Consider the following 27,866-nt stretch of genomic DNA (forward strand, 5'->3'; position numbering starts at 1 on the left):
GTTGTAAGATGTTTCAATCAATCTAAATAATGAGTCGCGAGTAGCACCCCAAATCGTGAGAGGCAAGGGGACTCATGATAATCAAGCACCCCAAATCGTGAGAGGCAAGGGGACTCACGTTAATCAAGCACCCCAAATCGTGAGAGGCAAGGGGTCTCACGATAATCAAGCACCCCAAGTGGGCAGATTCTCACCACGTCCACGTTCGTTGTCCCTGGATAAGACTAAGAGTGAGAGAAACCAACTGTGATTTGATAAAGGTCAAAAGGCTTGAAGATCAGCCTTGGATGTCATTTTGACCATCACAAGATTACATATCTGAACGTAAAATTTCCCGCTCTTTCCAAATCCGGGGTCAAAAATAGCAATTCCCATTTAAAAAACGCAAATTGACCTTCAAATAACCTTCAAGGTCGAGATCAAGGTCAAATTTGAGGTCACAAAAAAACAGAACTTTATGAACCATAAAACTTTTGTTGGGGTCATTTTTCCCTATGATGCATAGATTCTGAGATAGGGGGTGGGTCCGTTACTTTTCGAAAGCCCTGTATATTTTTCTTCATAGAAAAAAATATGAAAAAAAGAAAGAAAAATATTAAGGATTACGGGACGCGAACTCGCAGCCTCTATTCTCTACTGTGATGCCTAGTCTGCTGCGCTACACTGAGACTGGCGCTTTACTATCCTGGAACGCAGCGTGCTAGAATTCACACTGTGATTTCTCGAAAACGCTTGAGAAGTGCATCGTTTCCGAATAGCATTAGTTACTCCTATACAAATACTACATTCCTACAAAGGTCGGCAAAATCGGTTGGCCGTTGGGTCTAAGGTCCCCTTGTTAAACATCTATCTCGATTGATACTTACTGTTAAGATATTTTCTGTTACTAGAATTGATCATATGTGTGATCTAAATATAATTATTACAGATATGATGACAAATATTAATTGCATTATATTACCGTGTGCGCTTGTCGAGCTTCTTCGATGTAATGCGTTGTTATGATGACAGTTTTATTACCATCTTTTGTAATTTGAACCAGATGATTCCATATGCTATAAAATAAAGAACACATATTAATAGTTTTAAGAATTATATTGTACTATATCATATTACGAAACAAGAGACACATGATGGAATCTTATAAAAGTAACACATGTGTGGCGAGATTACCCTGAACATATTATACGACACATTGGATTGTGCGAAAGCATAATTTTCGTACTATTATAACGGCTTGACCGATTGATTTTTAATAGGTTTAATGATAGCCCATGGCCATATTATGTATAAAAGTATAGGTTTTGTCTTACAAGTATAAATATTCCACCGTAAAAGTCGAACTTGGGAATTTTTATATTAAAACTGTTATTTGGGAAGTATACAATTAAGTATATTATGCCGTCTATTTTCGGCCATTGATAATTGAAGTCTAGTGTTTCTTACTTTATCCTTCCGTCTTCTTCTACATCAACTGGCGTTGCGCAAGGAATAATATTAAAACAAACACTAAATAATAGCATAAAACAATTAACCGTATACAGGGTGCATCACCAGAATCCGGGCAAAGGACACCGCACTATTTCCACGTAAAATAGGTCCCGACCGATTTTTTTCAAATTCCGTATACAGTTAGAGGTATCATTAGGTAGATCAACCATAATAAAGATTTTTCGAAAAAATCACTTTTTCAACCTATTGAAGCGATATACCTGACAATGATGCAGCATCCGTATTACACGACATTTTGAGATGTGCATTGTTCCTCTGTGTGTGTGTGTGTGTGTGTGTGTGCGCGCGCGTGCGCGTGTGTGTTCCCATCGTTGCTGGCAGGCTTCGGCGTACGGCCTAATGATGTAGAGTCCGCATTATATGAAACCTCCGCAGTCAGCTGGTGAAAGGATTACTCAAAAATAATAATTCACGATCCCAGAGTGCGCCACGAGGAGGATGCGGTAGGATTTTACACTCCATTTTTCTAGTTTTTTATAGTTTTTATTTAGTTTTTTCTTTTCATTTTTTTATTATTTTTAATGACATGTACTACCGTATTAGTTTTTGAAATCGTAAGTATATTAAAGTAAATCTACGGCCGCCGGTCGCCCTGCACGTACACTGAGTGTTTATGGGCACGTTACCCCCATTTTCGCGCTGACTTCGTACGACGGACTGCAAAAGTTCTCATCTCTGGCCGAAGCCTGCCAGCAATGATGGCAACACATACGCACGCACGCACAGGAACAATGCACATCTCAAAATGTCGTGTAATACGGATGGTACATCATTATCAGGTATATCGCTTCAATAGGTTGAAAAACCGATTTTTTCGAAAAATCTTTATTATGGTTGATCTACCTAATGATACCTCTAACTGTATACGGAATTTGAAAAAAATCGGTCGGGACCTATTTTACGTGGAAATAGTGCGATGTCCTTTGAATTTGAATTTCCTGCTATATTTGAGTTCAGCAGTGGGTGACAGTTGGCGCTGAGGTAGGCCAGAAACGTGGGTAAGACGTTATTAACCTCGAAATGGCTGAGTCAATCAAGTCCAGCTCAGAATAACTGGAGAGCGGCGATTATTGAAGGTCATCGCGCTGGAAGGATGCTGAGTGAGATAAACTTCGGATATCCTAGGGCGACTCAGAGGAGTCTGAGGAGGGCTACCTCCATCCCGGCGAGGAAGATACAAGTGAAAAAGAAGGCGACACGGAACTCCGGAATTCCTTCAAAGAGCTCAAGACCTCATTTCAGAAGATCCAAGGACTTCACTCAGGAAATTGGCGGCCGTCTTGGGGATGAGCGATTCCATCGTTCGTCGAATCGCTCATCAGGTACACGTCCAACGTTCTCAAGATCCGACAGATGCTCTTTGCTCGAGCCATTTGGTGCAGAACTGGCTTTTCGACAACATGGACATGTTCTAATCCAAGGACTTCTGGCCTCCTAATAGCTCCGACCTGTACCCTCTTGACTACTACGTGTGCAGCGTAATCGAGAGGATTACCAACAAATCCAGAAACCTCAACGTAGTCTCCCTTCAGGCCGCTATTAAGGCGGCATTCGCGATCATGAGCAAGGCCCAATTGAAGACGGCGTGCTCGCGGTTTTGGAGTAGAATTTAGTCGATGACTGAAGCAAAGGGAAGCTACATAGAATAAAAGAACTCTAGAAGGATCCCTTAACTTAAATATAAAAGCATTTCTTCGTACCTTTATATTTTTCCTATAAAAAACGACTTTTTCGATAAAACATTTTCACGTCTGAATTCTGGTGACCCACCCTGTATATGTAAAGTGTGCATCGAAGGTACATAAATAAGATAATGTGAGATTATATGTAGCTACTATACTATACATATATGTACGTCTTCCATGGTTCCGGTTTTGTTTACCGCTACTTCTTGTGCAATGTTAACAAAGACAAGATACAGAAAAAGACGCAAACTTAGAGTAAAGGATATTAGATTTCAATTCTTTATGAGAAATCAATAATCAAATAACATTGTTATACTTGATTGTACAGTTCAAGCTTTTACCACTAAAAAGACAGTACTGAGCAGCATTAACTGCAATTTTTGTAACACATGTGTCTTTAAAATTAGATATATATCTGTACCGATGTTGCAAGTTGGGTTTCGATATTCTATGATCATTTCGATGTACTTTATTATAGCAAGAGAATATCAGATTACTTTTTTTCTAATAAAAATAGATGAAATGTTTACAAAATCTCGGAACTAAAATGACAAAAAACGTGATTTCAATTTATTGTTAGAAGTCAAAAATTGTAAATATATATTACATATCTGTAAAAGTACTATTGGTAAATCTACTGATTAACGTACCCACCTTCTATGACCTTGACCTTGACATATATTGTCAAGGTCACCCTCCTGAGTGACCTTCAAAAGGTTTTAGCTGTCGCTCATTGTTTGTTTAAAAGTTATTATCAAAAAAGTTTAATGAATAGAGCATACTTTTACGACCATACCATATACGTTTACGAAAGAGTGTATTTGATGGAATTTTAGCTTTAAATCAAAGATAGGTTTGGGTTAGGTTATGTTTTCCGAAACTGGAGCCCCGAACACATACGCATCGTTTTCAGCTCGCTTCGCGGGGCGAAGCCCCTCCCTCCCCGCCGGATCCCGTGCCGTGTACCAGGTGATCAAAATCTGTACGGTGAAATCTGTTACACTGGTTCCGGCGGCGGGGAGGGGCGAAGCCCCTGTCCCCCCGCCCTCCCGCGAAGCAGGCTGAAAACGATGCGTATGTGTCCGGTGCTCCAGTTTTGGAAAATATAACCTAACCCAAACCTATTTTTGACTTAAAGCTAAAATTCCATCAAATATACTCTTTCGTAAACGTATATGGTATCGTAAAATTATGCTCTATTCATTAAACTTTTTTGTTAATAACTTTTTAACAACCAAAGAGCGACGGCTAAAACCTTTTGAAAGTCACTCAGGAGGGTGACCTTGACAACATATGTCAAGGTCAAGGTCATAGGAGATGGGGACGTTAATTGGTAGATTTACCATACTATTATGTGGTGTGCATCTTCGTCAGGAAGAATAGGTATTAACATATTAATGCAGTACAATTTCCGGTGTCGACAAATAAACAGTAGTGTGGCAAATAGAAAGTTGATTAGAAGTAAAAATGAGAAGAATAAGAAAAATAAAAATAAAGGGATAGAGACCTAATAAAGTATAGAACAAGTTATGGGAAAGTATGAGGAAAGGGAGGAAAAGAGAAAATATGAGGAAATGAATGTAGGAAAATAAAAAGAGGTTAGATGGAGAAGGGCAGGAGATATTTCTTTTATTGAAGAAATAATACGAAGTGACCTTTACAAAATCGAAATGAACAGAAGAATATGAGGTATCAGTTTAGAATTCAATAACAAAGTCATTTCATTATTACCCAGTAAACACAGAGTAACAGTAATATACATGTTATGTTATAATTTCCCACTCAACAATGTAATTGTTACATAACACGTATGTTATGTTGTATTTATATTAATGAATGGGAAATTATAACATAACATGTATATTACTGTTACTTTGTGTTTACTGAGTACTTTATTGCTTTCTGTATTTTGTGATGGAAGGTTAAAGTGCAACTGAATATTGCTGTTATTGTTTTTATTTATAAGTATTACAATGGCAATGCTCTATCAAAAGAAAACGACGAATTACATGTACATCATTTTCAACATATGCAAGCATTGCAACTTAGGAAATGTGAAGAATGTCTAGAATATTGTTGAGATTTATTGCATCAAATTATTGACGATATAAATTTTATTACAAAAGTGCTATGATCTGAAACGAGGTCATATTTACAAGAATAAATACTATACACAATTTTCACAATTGCACAATTTTATGGTCTCTTCAAAATTCATATACTATTATTTAATGCTTAATCTATTCTAAATTTCGACACGTTTTAATGTTTGAGCTGAAATTTTCAATATCAATTATTTGAAACTGAAGTTTTCAATTTAATTAATTTCATTTAAATGCAAAACGTTGCACTTATTTAAATGCAAAAATAATTTTTTACAACAAGTTAAAAGATATTCACTCTATATTTGACAACAAATACTATACTGGTATATTTCTGGTATATAAGGATAAGTACGAAAGCTATTTGATAAATCAACGACTTTGACAAGAGATGACGCTCAAATCGCTCAATCATCTATTTTACTTTTGACATTTGCCATCTTATTTAAGTATACACACAAAATTTCAAGTAGATCTGTCAAATAGAAATTTTTTGATCGCGTTCAAAAGCGGATAAGTTTGCATTTCTTTGCTACAATGGAAAAAGTGAATTCCGTGTAAGCTTCCGCTAAGAAAGCACTACTTGTTTTTGGAAAAACCATTAAGGAAACTGAAGAAAAGCTAAACAAGTATTATGGGGACTCTGCTCCATCAAATGGAATGATTCACAAGTGGTTCACTGAATTTCGTTGTGGTCGTACAAGTACGAATGATGCTGAGCACCCGGGACGTCCGAATGAGGTAACAACTGAAGAAATGTCAATAAAATTCATGATATTGTATTGGACGATCGTAAAGATACGCGAGTTGCTAAGATGGTAAATATCTCAGACGAACGTGTTTTTATATCCTGCATAAACATTTGGGCATGAGAAAGCTATCGGCAATATGAGTGCCGCGCTTGTTCACCGTTGAAGAATCGACCATTTCGAAGCAGTGTTTGAACATGTTCAAGCGCAATCCAAGTGAGTTTTGCGGCGATATGTAATCATTGATGAAACATGGATCCATCACTACATTCCAGAAATGAAAGAGCAGTCAAAATAATGAATTTCTCCTGGCGAACGTACTCTGAAGAAGACAAAATGGTTCCATCAGCCGGAAAGGTCATGACCACAATTTTTTGGGATTCGCATGGCATAATCTTTATCGACTACCTGGAAAAAGGAAAAACGATCACAGGACAGTATTATGTTTCTTTATTGGATCGATTTCACGCTGAATTGATGGAAAAGCGGCCCCATTTCGCGAAGAAAAAAATTCTTTTTCACCACGACAATGCACCAGCTCACACGTTTGCAATTGCCATAGCCAAAATTGTCGAATTGCACTACCAACTGCTGCCTCATTCACTCTATTCTCCAGATTTGACCCTTGCGACTTCTTTCTCTTTGCAAACATGAAGAAATTGCTCGGTGAAAAAAAGATTCACATCGAAGAAGATCATCGCTGAAACAAACGCCTATTTTGCAGAGTTTGATCGTATAAATCGTATTTTTTGGAAGGCTTAAAGAAGTTGGAAAACCGTTGGGCAAACTGTATCGAAACTAAAAAGAAACTATGTCGAAAAATAAATCGAATTTCGATGAAAAGAAAATTCTTTCATTTCAAAGCCACTGACTTAAATAGCATATTAATATGACTAAAAAATCTTAATTATCCAAAAAAATGGATCGAATGTGAAAGTTCTGTATCATAGACATCAAGCTTTCAAGACCTAAATGCTTTCATGATTACTACTTGAAACATTCCAAACAGGCCAGTAAGCAATTGATCGCAGACTGCGTGCAGATTGGCAGCAAAAACCGCGTAGAGCCTGTACTCATAATCTGGCAACAAATTGATGGCAGAAACCGAGCAAGACAGCGTGCAAAAGTTGAGAACAGATTAGCAGCAAAAACGGAACAAACTCTGCACTTAATCAGTTGTTTAAATAGCTTTCAAATGACCCTTAATCTATATTGTTATATTAATGTACCCAGCTAATTTTGCGTGTTGTTAACAACCGGAAAACAATTCCTTGCCGAACGAGACTGTCAAATCCAAGGCCTACTGTGTCCTCGAGGACGCTCCTATTGCAACCAAAAGTTGAAATCATATTCCAACATCAAATTAAGTGCACACCAAGAGCAGGTGCAATAGCAGATCGTCGCACCTAGAAGTGCAAGGACAGATTGCCAACAAACCGAGAGCAGGTTTGTTAACTGCAGAGTGACAAATTTGCATTAAATGCTCAGTAGATATAGATCTACTGAGTTGCAGAATAAATAGTTGCAGAAATTTATTTACGACAATATGGCGATTGACGCCAAACGCAGAACAGATCTGTTTGCAGGAACTATGACAATTTGGCGACAAACGCACGGCAGTCCTGAAATTTCACATTACATGAAATTAGTTACATTCACCTGAAATTAGCGACATATTTACTACTTCATTTGATAGTCTGCCATTATAAGGATCAAAATAAAGAAAGATAAACATCGATAAATAAAGCTAAATTCGAGTTTAGCTTCTTGGTGTAACTCTTTAAATAACCTAGCTAAAATTTTAAATACGTTTTTGGAGATACAATTTATTTTTTAGCGGTGCTGATGGAGCATCTACGATGTTCTCCTGTCACGAAATCAAGCATACCATCTAAAAACGATGCAGCAATCTAAACAATCACTGCCATACACACTTTTTATCTTTTCATACATTTCGATAACTGTCTTTTTCAGCTTAAAACAAAATTTAATATTGCCTCTTCGTTATACATCCATCCACCCCTTTTAAAATGAAGGAAAATGGTTTTTAGTAAAAATCCTAAAAATTTTAATTACTAAATCAGATACGCTCTATCCAATCGTGATATTTTTAACTTCCGGTTCTGACTGGAAATGGGTTATTCATAGCGGAAGTTGAGTTTTTTATACGTAACGTAGCACTTTTTATTGCATATTCGGATTACATACAAAACAAATAAGAAACTTTTGTCCCAAACATTTTTTCTCTAGTGCCTTCAATGACCTTGAAATGATATTGAAAGTGTAACGAAATCGTGTTTCACGTGGCCGCCGCGAAGCGGCATAGCCAGGCTTCTGCTACTCGTGTGCAAATCCGAGTAACCAAGTATTTATAATTGCGCGCTTTGGGATCATCGTCACCTTATCGTATAGTCCACTGGCAATTGTAGTATTTGCTCTCATAATTAGGACGAAGTCTTTTGCACATTTGTACTTTTCCATCATGTCTTATTCGAATGAAGAAGTATATGATATGTTGCTAATTTTAGGTGAGTGTCGAGGTATTCGCTGCAGTTGTACGATTATGACAAGAGCGTTATCCTGATCGGACTCCTCATTCGCGGACGATTTTTTCACGGTTGGCTAACCGAATCAGAATTCAAGGTGTTGTTCATCATACAGTTCCTCTACATAACAAAGGTAGACAGATCCGACTCGAATTAGGGATAGAAAAATAAGAGCAATTATTACATCGGCAGCATTGAATCCTTGTGATTTCTTAAGACCGAGAATGAGATTCTGGTGTTAGTCGTAACATCATTTGGCGCATTTTGAGAGAAAACCAGTTTCACCCTTACAGAATGTCTGTTCACCAAGCATTGAATGATAATGATTTTAGACAGAGGCTTGTATTTTGCAACTGGGTAAGAAAACAGCCACCTGATTTGCATCTAAAAATTCTATTTTCCGATGAATGTACATTTAAAAGTGATAGCTCTATCAATACTTGGAACTATCGTTGGTCACATGTTAATCCTCACTGGTTAAGAAAAGTGGATCATCAATATGTTTGGAAAGTCAATGTTTGGTGTGTCATTATTGGAAGTCAGATCATAGGTAGTAATGAAACTTTTCAGGATTTTTATTAAAAACCATTTCTCTTCATTTTAAAAAGGGTGGACAGGTGGTCTGGGATACCCTGTATAGTGTTTTTCGATCAGCATCGATAAAGAACTGTCACATTTAATAAAACGTCAAAACTAATGACGCAGGCATGATAGCATCTGGAATTTTTGAGTGGCTATGTCAAACAAGCTGAAATATCAAATTGTATAATTCAATCATTCATGAAAAGATAGCATTGCAGGAAAATATTTTTAAGTCAGTCGCACCAGAGCCTGAAAAATATACACGTATCGTGTATACATTTCGTGTATACTTTTTTATACAAGTGTATACAAGATTCGAGACCAAGTCATCATCATAATCAGCAATTATTATTATCAGTCCGCTTAGAACGATCCAAAATAGATTTGAAACGTTTATATTTTACGCAATAAATCATAGAAGTACATTGCAGGAGATGCAGGAAATGTGGAAGGAAAAAACGTGGAAGAATGTGGTGGAGGTGTATATGAGAGAGGGAGAAGGTGGAGGCACGGAGGAAATATTAAAGATATTAAAGGATAATGAGAGTGGGGAGGAAGGGATAAAGAGGTTGCAGGAGAGAAGGAGAGTTGGAGAGTTCTGCGAGAGGAGAGGGGGAGGAGAGAGACGGACGGACTAGGACGGATATGAAAGAGAGGGAGAGCAAGAATGAGAAGAGAGAGAGAGGGGGAGAGAGAGGGAGGGAGGGAGGGATGGAGGAGGGAGGGGGAGGGAGAGAGAGGGGAGGGAGAGTATAAGAATTTAAAAGAGTTAGGGAGGAAGAGAGGAGGAGAAGTGGAAAATATATGGAGGTGATGAAGGCGTAAGTAGAAAGGAGAAAGTTTGTAAAAGGAGTGGGAGTCTTTTTGTACCCCGCAAGGATAAAATAAATATTACTACATAGAAGTACGCATCGACAACCATGTCAATCAAGTTTCTATTTGCTCATTTACTTTCAATATGTAATTTTGAAACTATATAAACTTTAAATAAAGGATGTTTCTTACCTACCGCCCATTAAATATGAAAAGTTGAACAGAAGAAAATCCTGAACTATTCTTTCTGCGATACTTAATGAAGGAAATATTTTTAAATAAATTAACTAATTTAAATAATTTTAACTTATCAACATCGTTCTTCTAAAGAACAGTTAATAGAAGACGAATAACAACTTATGATAATTAAGTACGTGTCAATCATCGTAGTTTGTTCTTACAAAAAAACCAATAGTAATAAATAAACAATTTATAACCTACAAAATATTGCATTTTTCAAGTTCTAATAACGCCAACATGCTTATTTCTTGTAAATAAAGCTAATCTAGATAAGAAACATTTACATACCTTTGTCTTAATAACGGATCTACGCCTACAGTTGGCTCATCTAGAATCAACAATTCCGGATCGTGCATGAGAGCTACCGCAAAGGATACTCGTCTCTGTTGACCGCCACTTTTAAAAAGGGTTCATTTTACATTAATATCATACACACACACACACACACACACACACACACACACACACACACACACACACACACCTATATATATGTATTATTTATTAATTTTATAATATAAGAAAAATTTTGCTCTATTAATATTTAAGCAAACAAAAGATTGATATTTTTTTACTAATAATACGATTAATTTATATATAATATTCCCAGATTACAAACATATCAATACATAAATGAGCATAAACATAATTTTCAATAAAGAATATTTTATAAAGCAAAATTGTATAATTGTATAATTATATGATATCTGGAATTTCTCAAAAGCTCCATCTTATCAAATTTGGCCATCAGTAGCAAATTACATTTTGTATAATTTTTGCTTTGCAAAATATGGATAATTCATATAAAATAATTAGAAATTACAAACTCCAACTAAAAGCTCATTATTGCTTTTACACGCAGATATAACAAAGTAAACGAAAATTGTACGAATGCGAAAAATGCATACCTGAGATTCTTTACCAAGCGATTTTGCGAAGGTAGATCGAGAAATTGTAGTAAAAAACGCAGCCTCTCGACGATTTCGGCCGTGCACATTCCAAATATCCAGCCGAAGTACATCATAGTCTCACGGATAGAAAACTCGCCATAAAGGGCAATTTCTTGCGGCATATAGCCGACTCTTTTTCCAGGCACGCCGGAACCCTTCGTTCCAGGCTTACCACCCAAAACCCAGATCTCACCTGCATTTAATCTTCTCCGGCCCACGATACAAGATAGCAAAGTAGTCTTTCCACATCCGCTGGCACCCAGCAATCCATATCTGGTGTAAATAATTTATGATTTATTTTATCAATTTTCTATTTTACGAAGAAAAAAGTATAGAAATTCTGTTAAAAAGGCTACAATTAATCAGAAAAATTTATAGAACAAGAAGTATATGCGAATTATAGGAGATTTATAGAAGTCTGATTATTAAACAATAAACTTCTCCTTTGATCAACACACACTGGCCAATTTATTAATAATCAAGTTAACAAGATCACAATGTTTCGATCAGTAATCCGGTCCTTATCAAGTGTAGCAATAAAAAGTCTTTCTAAAATTAACAACACACGAATAAAATAGAAAGCAAAGACAAAATAATGAAAATATAATCTTATAAACCTACTTACTGAAAAAAAAGACCTTAACAAATTGTAATCGACATAAGATGGACTTGCAGATAGACATGTCAGTAAGAGGCAGAGGTCAGCAAACAAGTGATGATACTATATGTAAAAAGACTATATGTTTGTCACAATACTATGTATTAGTCAAAATAGCATCATAAACATTAGGCAGATTTTCAGTGTTCTTTTGCAAATTAATAGAATTCATATGTCTTTTAATAAAAGTCATTTCCGTAATTTCTCTCTTCCGTAAATGTTGTTCTTGATGTAAACTGTTAATGTTCTTCCAGTCAAAATCATGATCATTAAATACTCTATGCTTGCTGACCAATTACTCTCAAATTTTTTTATATCTAACATATTATTTAACAATAGGAATTAATAACGCCAGGGAAATCCAATGAAAGGCAATTGAATAATAGCACGACCAATCCTGGCTATTTATTAGATGGTAAACGCATAACGTTTCAATCCCACTTTGGGTCCTTCTCAAGTGCCGAATTACACAGTTACTTTTCTATAAAATACAAACAAGATACATCTGTAAAATACAAAATAATAAACCAACACACAATTCAGATCAACGCAACGCAATTATATATACTTACTGACAGAAAAATAACCGGTAACACTACAGAAAGTCGCTGGAGACAACATGCCTCAACGACAATCAAACAGTGACTGGCGCGACCGAGCAAACAGCTAAATGTTCCTCAAAATAGGTTCGTACAAAACAGGAAAGCCGTCGGTGTCTTTCTGTATGTTAATGGCTTCCGGATGTCTTTTGATGAAGTACATTTCAGCAACTAACCTTTTTCTAAGGTGACTCTCATGGTGTAAAATCTCAATATTTTGCCAATCGAAATCATGGTCATTATTTAACCTATGATCACTAACGACAGACCGACAACCTTCATGCTTCGAAATATCCGATTTGTGTTCTTTAATGCGCTTTTGTACATGTCTCTTAGTCTGGCCAATATAACAAGCATTACATATTAAACAATTAATCTTATAGACACTACACATGTTCAAACCATTGGTCAGTCTATCTTTCCCGAGTCTGATCAAACAATTTAATTTGTTCGCAACCGAGAAAACACATTCAATATTACATTGTTTAAATATTCGCTTAATATGACCACTGAAACCTTTATAAAAAGGCATCGTTACATAATCGCTGATCGATTGCTTACTGTTGGTCTCGCTAATCTCACCATGATAGATTCTCTTCAATCTTCGGTTTACATGTTCGTCAATGAAGCTGCACGGATAGCAATTATTGGCTAAAATGGATTTTACTAAATTAATGTTAGAAACATGAAACCTCGGATCCGATAAAGAAACAGCTCTATCTACTAAGCCACAAATGACACCTATTTTATGATTGACAGGATGATTAGAAAAGAAGTTAATGTAGCGGTCTGAATAAGTGGGTTTTCGGTACCAATTAGTAATTAACCTGCCATTGTCTCTCATAATAGTGACATCGAGAAAATTCAAACATCCATTATATTCCATTTCACAAGTGAACCTAAGCCTGGGATGAAAATCATTAAATATCTTCAGTATGTCATTAACCCGGTTTCTCGGTAGAATTATGAAAAAATCGTCAACGTAACGGTAAAATATCTTATTGTTAAAGTCAAGCATATTAATGCAGTCAGTTTCCAAATCCTCAAGGACAAGGTCAGCTAGTATGGGAGACAAAGGCGACCCTATAGGACTGCCAAAATTCTGTTGATAAAAATTGCTTCTGCCTTTTATTCTTGTAAGAGGTTCCTTAAGAATAATGTTGACCTTATGATTACAAAAGCGGATAAAGGTCAGGTCACTGTTGTGATAAGCAAAGCGGTGTATATCGATAAAATGAACAGTTTGCTCAGTGATCAGAGCACTTATGAAAGATTAAACAAGGATCCAATTAATCGGTTGACCACTAAAGTGAATGATTTGGTTAAGGTCTGGTGGAGCTCTGGTTTGATTGATGATGCCACTTATAAACGTCTGCATACTACATCTTGCAATCTTGCTAGATGTTACGTCTTACCTAAAGTGCACAAGCCTGGTTATCCGTTGAGAATTATAGTTTCAGCTATTGATAGCCCTTTCTACAACATTGCTTACTTTGTACACCAAATATTGAGCACATCGGTTCCAAAACCAAAATCGCACATTAAAGATAGTTGGTGTTTTGTTGATGTTATCAGGAGCACGATTATTGATACAAGAGAGGTTATGGTATCGTTCGATGTGGTGTCGCTGTTCACCAATATCCCCAAGGAACTTGTTATTAACTCTATTAAAAAGAGATGGCACTTGATTAATACTTTGGTTAAATTTAGTTTAGAACAATTTATATTTGTTATCGACTTGATCTTGAGTTCAACTTGTTTCAGTTTCAACGGCAATTTTTATTAACAGAATTTTGGCAGTTCTATGGGGTCGCCTTTGTCTCCCATACTAGCTGACCTTGTCCTTGAGGATTTGGAAACTGACTGCATTAATATGCTTGACTTTAACAATAAGATATTTTACCGTTACGTTGACGATTTTTTCATAATTCTACCGAGAAACCGGGTTAATGACGTACTGAAGATATTTAATGATTTTCATCCCAGGCTTAGGTTCACTTGTGAAATGGAATATAATGGATGTTTGAATTTTCTCGATGTCACTATTATGAGAGACAATGGCAGGTTAATTACTAATTGGTACCGAAAACCCACTTATTCAGACCGCTACATTAACTTCTTTTCTAATCATCCTGTCAATCATAAAATAGGTGTCATTTGTGGCTTAGTAGATAGAGCTGTTTCTTTATCGGATCCGAGGTTTCATGTTTCTAACATTAATTTAGTAAAATCCATTTTAGCCAATAATTGCTATCCGTGCAGCTTCATTGACGAACATGTAAACCGAAGATTGAAGAGAATCTATCATGGTGAGATTAGCGAGACCAACAGTAAGCAATCGATCAGCGATTATGTAACGATGCCTTTTTATAAAGGTTTCAGTGGTCATATTAAGCGAATATTTAAACAATGTAATATTGAATGTGTTTTCTCGGTTGCGAACAAATTAAATTGTTTGATCAGACTCGGGAAAGATAGACTGACCAATGGTTTGAACATGTGTAGTGTCTATAAGATTAATTGTTTAATATGTAATGCTTGTTATATTGGCCAGACTAAGAGACATGTACAAAAGCGCATTAAAGAACACAAATCGGATATTTCGAAGCATGAAGGTTGTCGGTCTGTCGTTAGTGATCATAGGTTAAATAATGACCATGATTTCGATTGGCAAAATATTGAGATTTTACACCATGAGAGTCACCTTAGAAAAAGGTTAGTTGCTGAAATGTACTTCATCAAAAGACATCCGGAAGCCATTAACATACAGAAAGACACCGACGGCTTTCCTGTTTTGTACGAACCTATTTTGAGGAACATTTAGCTGTTTGCTCGGTCGCGCCAGTCACTGTTTGATTGTCGTTGAGGCATGTTGTCTCCAGCGACTTTCTGTAGTGTTACCGGTTATTTTTCTGTCAGTAAGTATATATAATTGCGTTGCGTTGATCTGAATTGTGTGTTGGTTTATTATTTTGTATTTTACAGATGTATCTTGTTTGTATTTTATAGAAAAGTAACTGTGTAATTCGGCACTTGAGAAGGACCCAAAGTGGGATTGAAACGTTATGCGTTTACCATCTAATAAATAGCCAGGATTGGTCATGCTACTATTCAATTGCCTTTCACTAACATATTATGTTCTCTAATTCTCGTATCGAGGTGTCTTAGTCTAACCAATATAACATGCCTCACATTCAACACAATTAATTTTATACACAACGCCTGTTTTTTTCTGTTCATAAGAGAGTTTTTACCGCGTTTAATAATACAATCTAATTTATTGTTAATAGTATAAACCACATCCAGTTGATAACGCTTCAATATTCTACACAAATTTTCTCTAAGACTTTTCATGTAAGACATACTCACGTAATTTTTATTCTTATCGTTTATGTTATTACTGTTTGTGTCATTGTTATTAATGCTCCCAGCATTCTTATATTTAATAGCTTTCAATCTATTAGTGACATGTTTATTAATGAAGTTCAATGGATAACAGTTAGGGGAAGGTAGGGCAAGACAAGGGTATGCCCTGTATCACGTAATTCAAGTGCACAAATGACAATCGCGCATACGCGTTAGATGTGTCTCCTCTATCGCCAACTAGCGAGCCAGCGAAGCACATAGCTGCGTGATAAAGTTAGACCAGGATTTATCATTTTTCACGATTTTCTTATTATTTTCGTACATTCTTTCACCCGTGACATTGATATTAAAATACATAAGATCTCCTGTGCATTTGTGTATTTCTGAGACAGAATTTAGTAAGCTATAAGGTAAGGATGTTATTTTATACTTTTGTAAACAGTTTAGGAAATGTGTTGATATGATTTAGGTGAGACGAAAAGGGGCATGATGGGATAAAAATGAGTATTACCCCATCTTGCCCCACACAAACCTATGAATAAAAATCAAAGTTTACCATTATTCCAGGATAGTCAGAAACTACAAACGAAAGACGGACCGAGGAAAGTGGTCAGAAGAAGTAATGCAAAACGCAGTAACTGTTAGAAGACAAGATGGGTTATTATCTAGCAGCGAAAACATATTCAGTCCCACGGACGACATTAGAGAGGAAAGTAAAACAAGCTCGTGAAAATGATAATACCGGTCAAGAAGTCAAGGTACCTTTATGACCAAAGTCTCCGATATTTTCACTAACTAAATAAGAAGCAGAGTTGGTCGAATATTTAAAAGATATGGAAAGTAGACTTTTTGGATTCACGACTGATGATCTGAAGTCTTTATCATACCAACTAGCAGAGAAAAACAAGAAAGATCATTGTTTCAATAACAATAAAGGTAAAGCTGGCAAAGACTGGTTACTTGGATTTTTAAAAACGTCACCCGGACTTGACGATTAGAGAACCCGAGAATACATCAGCAGCTAGAGCTGCCGGTTTCAATAAAGTTGCTGTTGACAATTTCTATACGTTATTAGGCGAGATCTATAACAAACAACAACTAACTCCTGATCGTATATTTAATTGCGACGAGACCGGAATGTCAGTTATCCCGAAAACAAAATGCAAAATAATAGCGAAAACAGGCCGCAAAGAGAATAAATAAACAAGAAAGGGACAGAATCGGAAGTGACTTCGACATCAACGAACGTGTATCGCATCCCGCTCTCATTATAATAAAGAGTGATCGTTTCTTTTGTAAAAGAGTGTTCTTCTTTGTGCGTGAGCGTCTCTGTGAGTGCGTGAGCGAGTGCGGTTCGCGAGCGTGCGTGTCGAGCGGAATTCGCCGCCCGGACGTAACATTTTGGGGGATCGTCCGGGATTGGATTGACGAGCGACATCCGATAACGGATCCGAGGAAGCAACCAGCGACGATCGCAGTGCACCTTCCGAGGAGGACTCGTGGGCAGATGCTGCCGCTGCGGGATGGAGGATGGAGGCACCGCCGTGGAAACGAATCGAGGACCGGCGACGGAGGAAGCGGCGTTCCAGCTAAGTCCCTCCAATAACTTTGTTTCTTCCGCCGCGGCGGATTCGGATACGGGCGCGATCGCGATCGCGGACGCGAGTGTGGGTAGGGTCGCGAACGTGGGTGACAGCGGATTTCGAATCGTTATCGTGCATAGTCGGTTGATCGTTCTGTTCTTCGCGTGCCACGTGATGTATTTCTGTTATTTAAGTATCGGTCGTTCCGTCAACCCGAGACAGCAGACGGTCGCGATGAAATTTAATGTTGATTTATACTTGTTCGGTGCGTATTACGTGTGTTATCTATTGTGTTTTGTGTCTGCGTCGCTTTTAAGGTCCGTCGAGGAAGAATCTCGCGACGGACAGGATCGCTAATCTGGCTCGGCAAGGAGGCTGCCTCCCTCGCGGTTTTTGACCGGAGTTTTCCCGCGAGGCGGAGGGCGAATACCGGGGCAGGGACTTGCGGGTCCTCTTCGGAGGACGGAAGGGTCCCCGGAAGTTCCCCCCACCCGAATCCGAAGAAGGAAGTCGGAGGCGAAGAGGGAGAGAAGACACCAGCAAGGGAGCCGACGGAGAGGAGCCCGCGCACGGTAACCTCGGGCAGGAGCCCGGGAGTAGTGCAGGAAGCGGGCGAGAAGCGACGCCAGGAGCGGCGGAAGGACCGGCAAGAGGAGGGCCCGCGTACGGTAACCTCGGGCAGGAGCCCTGGGGTAGTGCAAGGAAGCGGGCGAAGGAGCGAAGCGGCCGAGGGGAGGCCCGTGCATGATAACCTCGGGCATGAGTCTGAGGGTAGTGCAAGGAACGGGGCCCCGAGATTGGCGCCCTCCTTCCAGGGGTTGTCGGGACAACAATCTTGTGAAGCGGAAGAGTAGTGTTATATCCGGGTTGGCCAACCGGTATAACGCGAGCCGGTCAGCTGCCGATCAGCTGAGCATCGTTGGATCGATGGTCGGAAGAAGACGCGAGCCTCCTGGCGACCCGTCGCCAGGAGGAATAAACAAACAGTGACAGAAGACAGATTCGGACGTGATCTCGTACAAGTCGGACGAATTGTATCCCGCTCCTATTATTAATAAAGTTCGGTCGCATATTTCGTAAAAGTGTCGTTTTCCTTTGTGCGTGAGAGTACGTGAGTGACAGCGAAAGCGCGAGACGACCGGAGTCCGCCCGGACGCAACAATATTATAAAAATTAAATAAACCAACATTTTCAAATAAAAAATATTTTATTATTTACTTATCTTCCTTGCTTTACTATACTTTGCTAGGTTTTCTAATTGGGTCGACGATATAATACACCGAAACCATCGAAACGAGAGTTCGAAACGATCGGAACGCAGCCATAAGTTGCATGAATGTCGCCAGCACCACTCGGACATTAAGTAGCCATGCAGAACTACAATTTGCAGGGGGCTGGTTACGGCGCAGTGAGGCAGCGGTGCCAGAAAGTGTGCTTTGTAGCATGCGGTGGGAATGATCTCGCGAATCGTCGCACGCTTGAGGTCTCACCCACTCCACTCACATCAGTGAGGTCAGAAAGCGTGCGATGATTCGCGAAATCATTCTCACTCCATCCCCACCTCATGCTACAAAGCACATTTTCTGGCATCGCTGCCGTAACCAACTACGAGGGCGCGGCCCTCCTACCGACGGTTCGCTGCAGCCGCGCTAACATGCGCAGTGATTCGCCAATCTTCTTTTATTAATAACTCGAAACTTTATGTGGTTGTTTGCAAAATGGTATAGGACTTTGTAATTCAATTTGACGAGAACTACCTGTGGGCGAAAGGTTTTTCGTCTTGTGCAAGACACTCTGTATTATAGAGATCATCTCCGTGAGTAATCTGCAGAAAGTTTTAGATTTGTGCGGGGAGGGGCTGCAAGGAGAGAGGCGGAGTCTCTACTGTCCATATCTATAGATCTCTTATAGATTCGCAGATCTACGGTAATTATACATTATAGGGGTGTCAGCTTCGACGACCTTGACTTTGACATATATTATAGAGGTGACCCTCCTGAGTGACCTTCAAAAGGTTTTAGCCGTCGCTCGTTGTTTATTAAAAAGTTATTAACAAAAGAAGTTTAATAGTTTTGCATGTGTTTTCAGCAAGCGAGGTTCCACGCAAAGCAAGATTCTATATTGTAACCTCCACACAGTACTTATGGTCAGCCCAAAGTTTTGTTATTTATTTTATGTGGAAGAGTACTAGGTGACGGGCGCAGCCCGTCTCCTCGTGCTCTTCCACCCAAGCATATACCTTCCCAGTATAAACTTTCTTACTTTAAATTGAATATTAGTTTTTCTATCGATCTTCCTGGCTAAACGTATGCTAGATGGTCAGCAATCCTCTATTATTTTTATTATTCAAACGCGATCTATTGCACGCCGACGGGATTTGTCAGTCAAATGCAATAATCGTTTTTCCCTTTTCCACGAGAGAAAATTGTTGAAGTTAAGAGCGTTTCGTCCTAGGATCGTCCGCAGACTTATTATTATTATTATTATATTTATAATAATATTTATAATTATTATAATAATAATATTTCAATTTATTCACGCCTTAGATCTAGTGATAGGTGTTTACAATGTATGCCGTGTGTAGGCGCGTTTGTGGGTTTTCTCGCAAGCACTCTATACGGGTCCGTTGTAATATACATGCATTTTCTAACATCTTGTGTATCAGCGTCCAGGGCAAGAGATTGTCTGCACAGCCCTACTGATGAGTCTGCGGACGATCCTAGGACGAAACGCTCTTAACTTCAACAATTTTCTCTCGTGGAAAAGGGAAAAACGATTATTGCATTTGACTGACAAATCCCGTCGGCGTGCAATAGATCGCGTTTGAATAATAAAAATAATAGAAGATTGCTGACCATCTAGCATACGTTTAGCCAGGAAGATCGATAGAAAAACTAATATTCAATATGAAATTAACTGACGAAGTAATAATAATATTTCAATTTCTTACTTTAATATTATTAATTAAACGGGCTTCGCCCGTCACCTAGTACTCTTCCACATATAAAAAAAAAAACTTTGGGGTGACCAAAAGTACTGCGTGGAAGTTACAATTGAGAACTTTGCTTTGCGTTGAACCTCGCTTCATATACTCTCAGTATGCTTTCTAAAGTTATTAAAACTATCTGCAGATTACTGGGATGGAATGATCTCTATATATTTCAACGTGAAGTTCTTACTTTGCGTTTTCGGACAGTTGAAAAGTTTTGCAAAACAGATTTCACCGTACAGATTTTGATCACCTGGTACACGGCACGGATCCTGGCGGGGGGGGGAGGGGCACGGCCCCTCCTCCCCGCCCTCCCGCGAAGCGGGCTGAAAACGAGCACTCAACTGTCGCCTAATAACATTAACGAGCGTATGTGTCCGGGGCTTTAGTCATTAAACTGTTTTGTTAATAACTTTTAACAAACAACGAGCGACGGTTAAAACCTAGTGCGGGTTTTTCGGGGAGGTGATCTTTGTAATATATGTCAATATCATGGTCTTGCTTCGTGTGGACAGCTGACAATTTGTACAAAATCATTAAACTTCTTTTGTTTACAACTTTTTAATAAACAACGAGCGACGGCTAAAACCTTTTGAAGGTCGCTCAGGAGGGTACTCTTGAAAACATATGTTAAGGTCAAGGTCATTGGAGCTGACACCCCTGTAATGCATAATTACCACAGTTTCTTGTTAATAACTTTTTAATAAACAACGAGCGACGGCTAAAACCTTCTACAGGTTACTCAGGGGATTGTCCTCTATAATATATGTCAATGGTCAAAGAATAATAGATTGAAAGTTGATGCAACAATCTGTTAAAGAAACACGCTTATAAAATTATTGAATATATATTTTTGTGGGAAAATATTTTTATATCTCTAGACGAAACTGACGAGGAAGATGCGCAAGCACGCAAACGTCGTATGGCTGAAAAGGCTGTAAGTAATCAGAGTTGACCTAGCTTTCCTAATCTACAGCTACCTTAATATTATTTTGATATATTGTGATATATCTCAAAAACTAGACACAACATATGTCACAATGAAAAAGATACGCAAGGTATAATTTTTTCTAGAGTTTTACCGAAAAGTTTTAACTATAAAATAGTTAATTTTATGAACTTCAATCGTATTTTATTCACTACGCTACTAGAGAACATTTGAAAAATACTTACATCGAGCCTTTGGCCACTGTCATATTAAGATTTTGTATGACATGGTTCGGATTCTTATTGCTACCATAGGTTTTGAAAGCATGTCTGACACTAACTGCCTGTTGACGGTTCCAAGCAAGGTTGTTCAGACTGGGCGTTGCTAGGACAGTATTCGATGCTATAATCGTCAGATCGGCATTGCTGTCTGTGTTGCTTTGCATCATCATATTTACGTTTGTAAGATCTTCAGTACCCGCGCCTTTGTCACTAAAACAAAAGCAAACATAACAATACAACAAAACTACAAAAGTACAAAATTACATATGACATCTTGCGCAATCTTGTATAATGTAATTGCATAACGATTAATAAAAGTTTCTACAAGCAACTGCTTATTAATTGTTTATAATACGTTATATACAATTGTAATGAAAAAACCTGCTTGCGATATGGAAGTAACTTACAATGTATTGATGAGAATGCATTGCACTTTATCTCTGTTTTGAAGATAACACATAGCAAAGATTAGTTTTAACAATTAAATTAAACATTATAACTTGTTTTCAAATGTTGCCAAAAATGAACAGAAACAGTAATTTTTTGGATTTTATATTAACATATAGAAAATCCATACAATAATAAAATCCTTATATCGTTGATCAATACTGGCTGTGCTTTATTGTTAAGTTACAATTACGACGTTTTGATCCACGATTATGGTCCTTCTCAAGTAAGCTAAATTACATAGAAACAAAGGTTATTATGCATCGTGTCTCGTTCTCGAGATCACTAATAACTAAGTAGTACCGCTTGAGTCCGCCAGGAGTCACCACAATGTTCAGCCATAGAAAAAAAAACGGCGGGGGGCCCATCTATCAAGGCCCGTCAACCGCCATCTTCTCTTCATAACGTTTTTTGTGCGCGAGGCGTAACCACGTTAGTTCAGCAATTCAAGTAACATGGATAAAAAATCACGCAAAAGAGATCGCTCTCCCTCAGTGGAGAGGCTTCAGCGAAAACTACGACGACTACAAGAGAAATTGAGTAAGAAAGGCGAGAATGTGTCACTGTTATCCGGTGGAAACAGTAATACTAGGTCGTCTGTCTCAACATTCTCAGGTTTGTTTTCGTTTTTTATGCAGGTGTGCTTTTTATTAAGCCAACCCATGCTCGGCGGCGAGCTCACACGAGAGGTGAGACACGTTCCGCACGATCCGACTAGGTTATATGGATGGTTCATCCCGCGTCAGTGAATTGACAGCGTATAACCTAGATCGTTTTGCACTTCTAGATTCTCCTCTGTACTTAGACGACGAGAATAAGGAGAACGAGGGTGAAAACCAAAACCCTACTAATCTGGAAGTGACAGAATCCGAAAAGGACGACGACTTCGTCGAATTGGACAAGGAAACACTGGAAATCCTTGGTGAAGGCCTTCCTGAAAAGGAGGGGGAATTTTTATTCCACCCAAAATTGGCGAAGGCGTGGAAAAAAGTCCTCATTGAAGGCATCGACAAGGAAAGCAAAACAAAGCTTCTCCGACTGTATCCTAGTAAGGGCAACTGCCCCCTTCACACGCCTAAGCTAAATCCTGAGGTCGAGGCTATTGTAAATGATACGGCAAAGAAACGAGATAAATATCTGGCAATCGATCAAGATCTTTGTGGAGCTGGCTTGTCAGCTCTAGGAAAAGCAGTCAACATGATCCTTAATGATACACATGTTGAAATTGACAGGAAGGAGTTATTATCAGCCTTGACCAACTCGGGCCGACTCATGTGCGAGTTGTTTAAACAACTTACTAAAGCGCGAAAAGCGTTCCTTTATCCGGGGCTTGACAAAAAAGCAAAGGTCCTTCTCGAGAAAGCGGACACAGATGAGTTTCTGTTCGGCTCAACGTTGTCCCAAAGAGTGAAGACAGCTAAATCAGTGGAGAAAGTAGGACTATCCTTGAAGACCCCAGCCACGGAGAAAAAGCTGCCTTTCAAACCCCATTCGGCTTTAAACTGGAGAGGCCCGCCTGCGAGGTACAACAAACAACCACAGGCGGGCTACCATCGCAGGGTACCTCCGCGGACGTATCCGCAGCACAAAGCTCAAGCGCAACGTCCGTCTGCAGTGCAGACGTAAACACAACAGCCGACGAGTCAATCGAATCCTACGACAACGTCCAAGTAGAAGTAGGCAAAACAGCAGGTAGATTACGCCATTTTATTCGAGCCTGGTCGAATATCACGTTGGACAATTTTGTTTTAAGTTGTATATCTGGCTATAGCATTGTGTTTGATGAAACCCCAGTCCAGTCAAACGTGGTCCGAAACACTTCGTTAAATCCACAGGATGCACCTCATTTACAAGAGGTTATAAATGATCTACTTCGCATAGGGGCCATTGAACAATGCATTCCATATGAGTCTCAGTTTCTGTCCTCGTATTTTTTGGTTCCAAAACCAAGCGGTAAATTTAGATTTGTTTTAAATCTTAAAAACCTGAATAAATCGATTCAAACGGAGCACTTTAAAATGGAAGATATCCGTACGGCTTTGCGGTTGATGACAAAGAGCTGCTTTATGGCCACTCTGGATCTTCAAGATGCATATTTTCTCATCCCGATTGAAGAAAACAGTCGAAAATTCCTACGATTTATGTGGTCGGATGATCTATGGGAATTCACGTGCCTTCCCTTTGGATTGAACACAGCGCCGTGGATATATACGAAAATAACTAAACCAGTGGTAAATTTTCTGAGAGCGAAAGGTTTTTTGTTTGTGGTCTATCTTGATGATTGGTTGTGCTTTGGTAAAGACGCCAAAGAATGCTTAAAGAATATCGAGTCAACCCAACGGGTGTTACGGTCTTTAGGTTTTTTAATTAACCTACACAAGAGCAACTTAACTCCGAATACAAGATGTCAGTTTCTCGGATTTATTTTAGATGCTAATCGCATGACCATCGAGCTCCCGAAAAAGAAGAGACAGTCGATTCTGTTATTAATTAAAAAAATTCGAACGCTACAGTCTTGCACCATTCGCGAATTCGCCCAGTTCGTAGGCAACATTACGGCAGCTTGCCCGGCTATTCAATACGGCTGGCTTTATTCTAAAGTGTTTGAACGCCAGAAGTATTTGGCGTTGTTGCGTAGCAATGGTAACTTCGATGCAAAAATGAGGTTGTCTACAATACTAAATCCCGATTTAGATTGGTGGGAGTCCCATATCCTCGACGCCGTCAACCCAATTAAGCAGCAACAATACGTCCTGGAAATATTTTCAGACGAGTCATTAACCGGCTGGGGTGCTGCCTGTAATGGCGAAATGACATATGGCGCTTGGAACGAATCGGATCGAAACGCTCATATTAATTATTTAGAGTTAGTGGCCGCGTTCAACGCGCTACGGTGCTTCGCGGCAACAAAGAGGGACTGTGAAATATTACTGCGCATTGATAACACTACAGCTATTGCTTATATCAACCGAATGGGAGGCATTCAATACCCACATCTCAACAGTATCACTCGCAAAATTTGGCAGTGGTGTGAGCATCGCAATCTATGGATTACAGCATCATACATAGCGTCGAAGGAAAATGTGGAGGCCGATCTAGGATCCAGAATCGTTAACATCGATATAGAATGGGAGTTGGCACCTTGGGCTTTTCAGACTGTCGTACAACGATTTGGAGTGCCTGACATTGATCTATTCGCGTCAGGAATCAATACGAAATGTCAAACATTTTGCTCGTGGCACCGTGACCCCGAGGCTTTTTGTGTGGATGCGTTCACGATCGCTTGGACGGAATATCAATTCTATGCATTCCCCCCATTTGCATTAATATTGGGAGTACTAAGGAAAATACAAGTCGACCAGGCTCAGGGTGTCTTAATCGTATCATACTGGAAATCACAACCGTTATATTTCACCCCTCATCCAGATCTTTTACTCTCTTCTTGTAGGAAGATGCAACATCCACTGGCAGCAAAAATGACATTAGTGACCGGGATATTGTCCGGCAGAGTTTCCAAAGATTAAACATCACCGAAGACGCAGTGGACTTGCTATTAACGCAATCGAAAAACTCAATAACGCAATCGACACTCAAACAATACGCGAAATCTCTGGAAGACTGGGCTCGATTTTGTGTCAAAAAGAACTTCGATATTTTCACCCCACAAGTCAATCAGGTGATCGATTGGCTGCTGGCGAAATACAAGGCTGGCGCGTCATACGGGACTGTAAATACACTCCGATCGGCTCTAATTTGCGGCGATAGAATAGGGAAAAACCCCATAATTTCAAGATTCTTAAAGGGAGCCTTTAATGAAAGACCATCGAAACCTAAATACCAAAGGATTTATGACTTGGAACCAGTATTGAAGGAATTGGAAAAGTTACATCCGTTAGAAGACCTTAACCTCCAGGATCTCACAAACAAATTGGTCGTGCTTCTGGCAATAGTAACAGCCCACAGAAAGCAGACCTTTGCTCTCATAAGAGTAAGTAACATTCGCAGGGTCGTTACTGGATACGAGATAGAGATCCCAGACAGAATAAAAACGACGCGACCAGGATCTTGTCAGCCGCTGCTGACCCTACCACTGTTCCGAGGAAATCCGAAGCTGTGTGTAGCTTCTACTCTTGAGACGTATTTAGCGGTCACCAAACACATCAGAGGAACAATCGATTCGCTATTCATTACGACCAGAAAGCCGTTCCGCGCGGCGTCCAAAGATACGATCAGTGGGTGGATTCGCACATTTCTGGGAAAATGCGGCATCGGTGGACATTATGGTCCCCACAGCATTCGACACGCAGCAACGTCCGCGGCGTTTCGCAAAGGAGTGGACTTAGCAGTCATTAAGCGGCTAGCAGGTTGGTTAGAGAAGTCATCGAATTTTGATCGATTCTACAATCGTCCGATTGTACAAACGACCGACACGTTTGCGGCAGCAATCCTCCAATAAAAAAAAAGAGGTCAGTGCAATTGCATTCATATAGAAATTAATAAAGATTATTAATATAGAGTGCATGCGAATTTAGACTAAACTCTAAACAACTACTTAGTTATTAGTGATCTCGAGAACGAGACACGATGCATAATTGACCGATTGAACGAGCCCGCCGGAGGCGGGCGAAGTTCGATCGTGATTATGCGGAGGGTCTCGTTCGAAGAGATCACTACCCTCCCCTTTCCTTTCCCACAAAATCTCATTGGGGAACTTAGTTTTTCCCGCCCAGATGTTTACAATAAAACTTTAAACTATATGAAGAGAAGATGGCGGTTGGCGGGCCTTGATAGATGGGCCCCCCGCCGTTTTTTTTTTTCTATGGCTGAACATTGTGGTGACTCCTGGCGGACTCAAGCGGTACTACTTAGTTATTAGTGATCTTTTCGAACGAGACCCTCCGCATAATCACGATCGAACTTCGCCCGCCTTCGGCGGGCTCGTTCGATCGGTCAATTATTTGGACAAATATAACAACGAAACTTAACTATATAAGGTTAAATACGGTTGGCACTTACTTGTAGATGTTAAGAATTTAAACAAAATCAAATAATCATTCGTAGAATATTTACACACAATCAATGTCAAAGATGTCAGTTAAATTTTCATAATAAATAGAAATTTCTAAGTCATCCATTAAAAAGTCAATAATTCGAGATCATCCATTAAAAAGTCCATAATATCAAGAGATTTCAAAAATAAATATAATTCCAATAAGTTAGCCGTTGAAAAGTATCCATGTAATAACACAATGTATCAAAAATAAGTCCAACAAGAACGACGGCCCAAAGACGACTAAACGTAAAGCCAAAACAAAATCTATGTGTTATGTATGATGTTATGATACACAGTGGGAAGTTTCTCAGTGTCCTTCTGCTTATGAATAGAATTACTATATTTCTTTATGTAAAACATCTCTGCTACCTCTCTTTTCTTACAAGTAACACTACCCAAGTGCCACTCGTCGATTTTCCTGAAACTTTGCACACACGTAGTACATCGAAAAACATTAGACACGTATCTTTTTATTTGTGCTAACAACGCAATTTTAAGGTTAGAAAATGCATTCGAAAATTTAACACTCTATAGCACAATGGTAACTAACGCTACTTCTGAGCGTTATTCTCTTACAGCTTTTGCGACATTACTCTATTATGATTTTATTGGCTGCGTTCGACAGAAAAAGCTGCTTTGCAAAAATCATGAATCTGATTGGCGTATGCGCTTAATTTTGATTGAATCTAAAAGCATACGCAAATCATATTCACGAATTTTACAACGGTTGCAAAGCAGCTTTTTCTGCCGAACGCAGCCATTGTTTGAATGTTTGGCATTAAT

At 38.9% G+C, this 27,866-nt stretch overlaps 2 protein-coding genes across 4 annotated transcripts in view; one reads left to right on the forward strand and one right to left on the reverse strand.

Annotated features, from left to right (window-relative positions):
- LOC105279119 (ABC transporter G family member 23) overlaps window positions 1-27,866 on the reverse strand; it is a 142,990-nt gene that overhangs the window by 37,162 nt on the left and 77,962 nt on the right. For all 3 annotated transcript variants that reach the window (XM_011338687.3, XM_026975336.1, XM_011338688.3), the window contains 4 exons: window positions 21,548-21,793; window positions 11,138-11,452; window positions 10,518-10,625; window positions 962-1,055 (listed from right to left, as the gene is read on the reverse strand). In XM_011338687.3, the coding sequence (XP_011336989.1) occupies window positions 962-1,055; window positions 10,518-10,625; window positions 11,138-11,452; window positions 21,548-21,793 (763 nt within the window). The remainder of the gene's footprint in view (window positions 1-961; window positions 1,056-10,517; window positions 10,626-11,137; window positions 11,453-21,547; window positions 21,794-27,866) is intronic.
- LOC113563590 lies at window positions 22,292-27,532 on the forward strand. The gene is made up of 3 exons (XM_026975338.1): window positions 22,292-23,633; window positions 23,825-25,399; window positions 25,483-27,532. Exons 1-3 carry the CDS (start codon window positions 22,754-22,756, stop codon window positions 26,484-26,486), a joined length of 3,459 nt encoding a protein of 1,152 aa, XP_026831139.1. The 5' UTR covers window positions 22,292-22,753; the 3' UTR covers window positions 26,487-27,532.

The sequence above is a fragment of the Ooceraea biroi genome, chromosome 2 (genome assembly GCF_003672135.1).
Source record: "Ooceraea biroi isolate clonal line C1 chromosome 2, Obir_v5.4, whole genome shotgun sequence".
Lineage (NCBI taxonomy): Eukaryota > Metazoa > Arthropoda > Insecta > Hymenoptera > Formicidae > Ooceraea > Ooceraea biroi.

Coding starts and splice junctions, on each gene's coding strand:
- LOC113563590 (XM_026975338.1), top strand. CDS start 22,754: ATGGATGGTTCATCCCGCGTCAGTGAATTGACAGCGTATAACCTAGAT. Junction 23,634..23,824: donor GCACAAAGCTCAAGCGCAAC/GTCCGTCTGCAG, acceptor ATGAAACCCCAG/TCCAGTCAAACGTGGTCCGA. Junction 25,400..25,482: donor ACAAGTCGACCAGGCTCAGG/GTGTCTTAATCG, acceptor TCTTGTAGGAAG/ATGCAACATCCACTGGCAGC.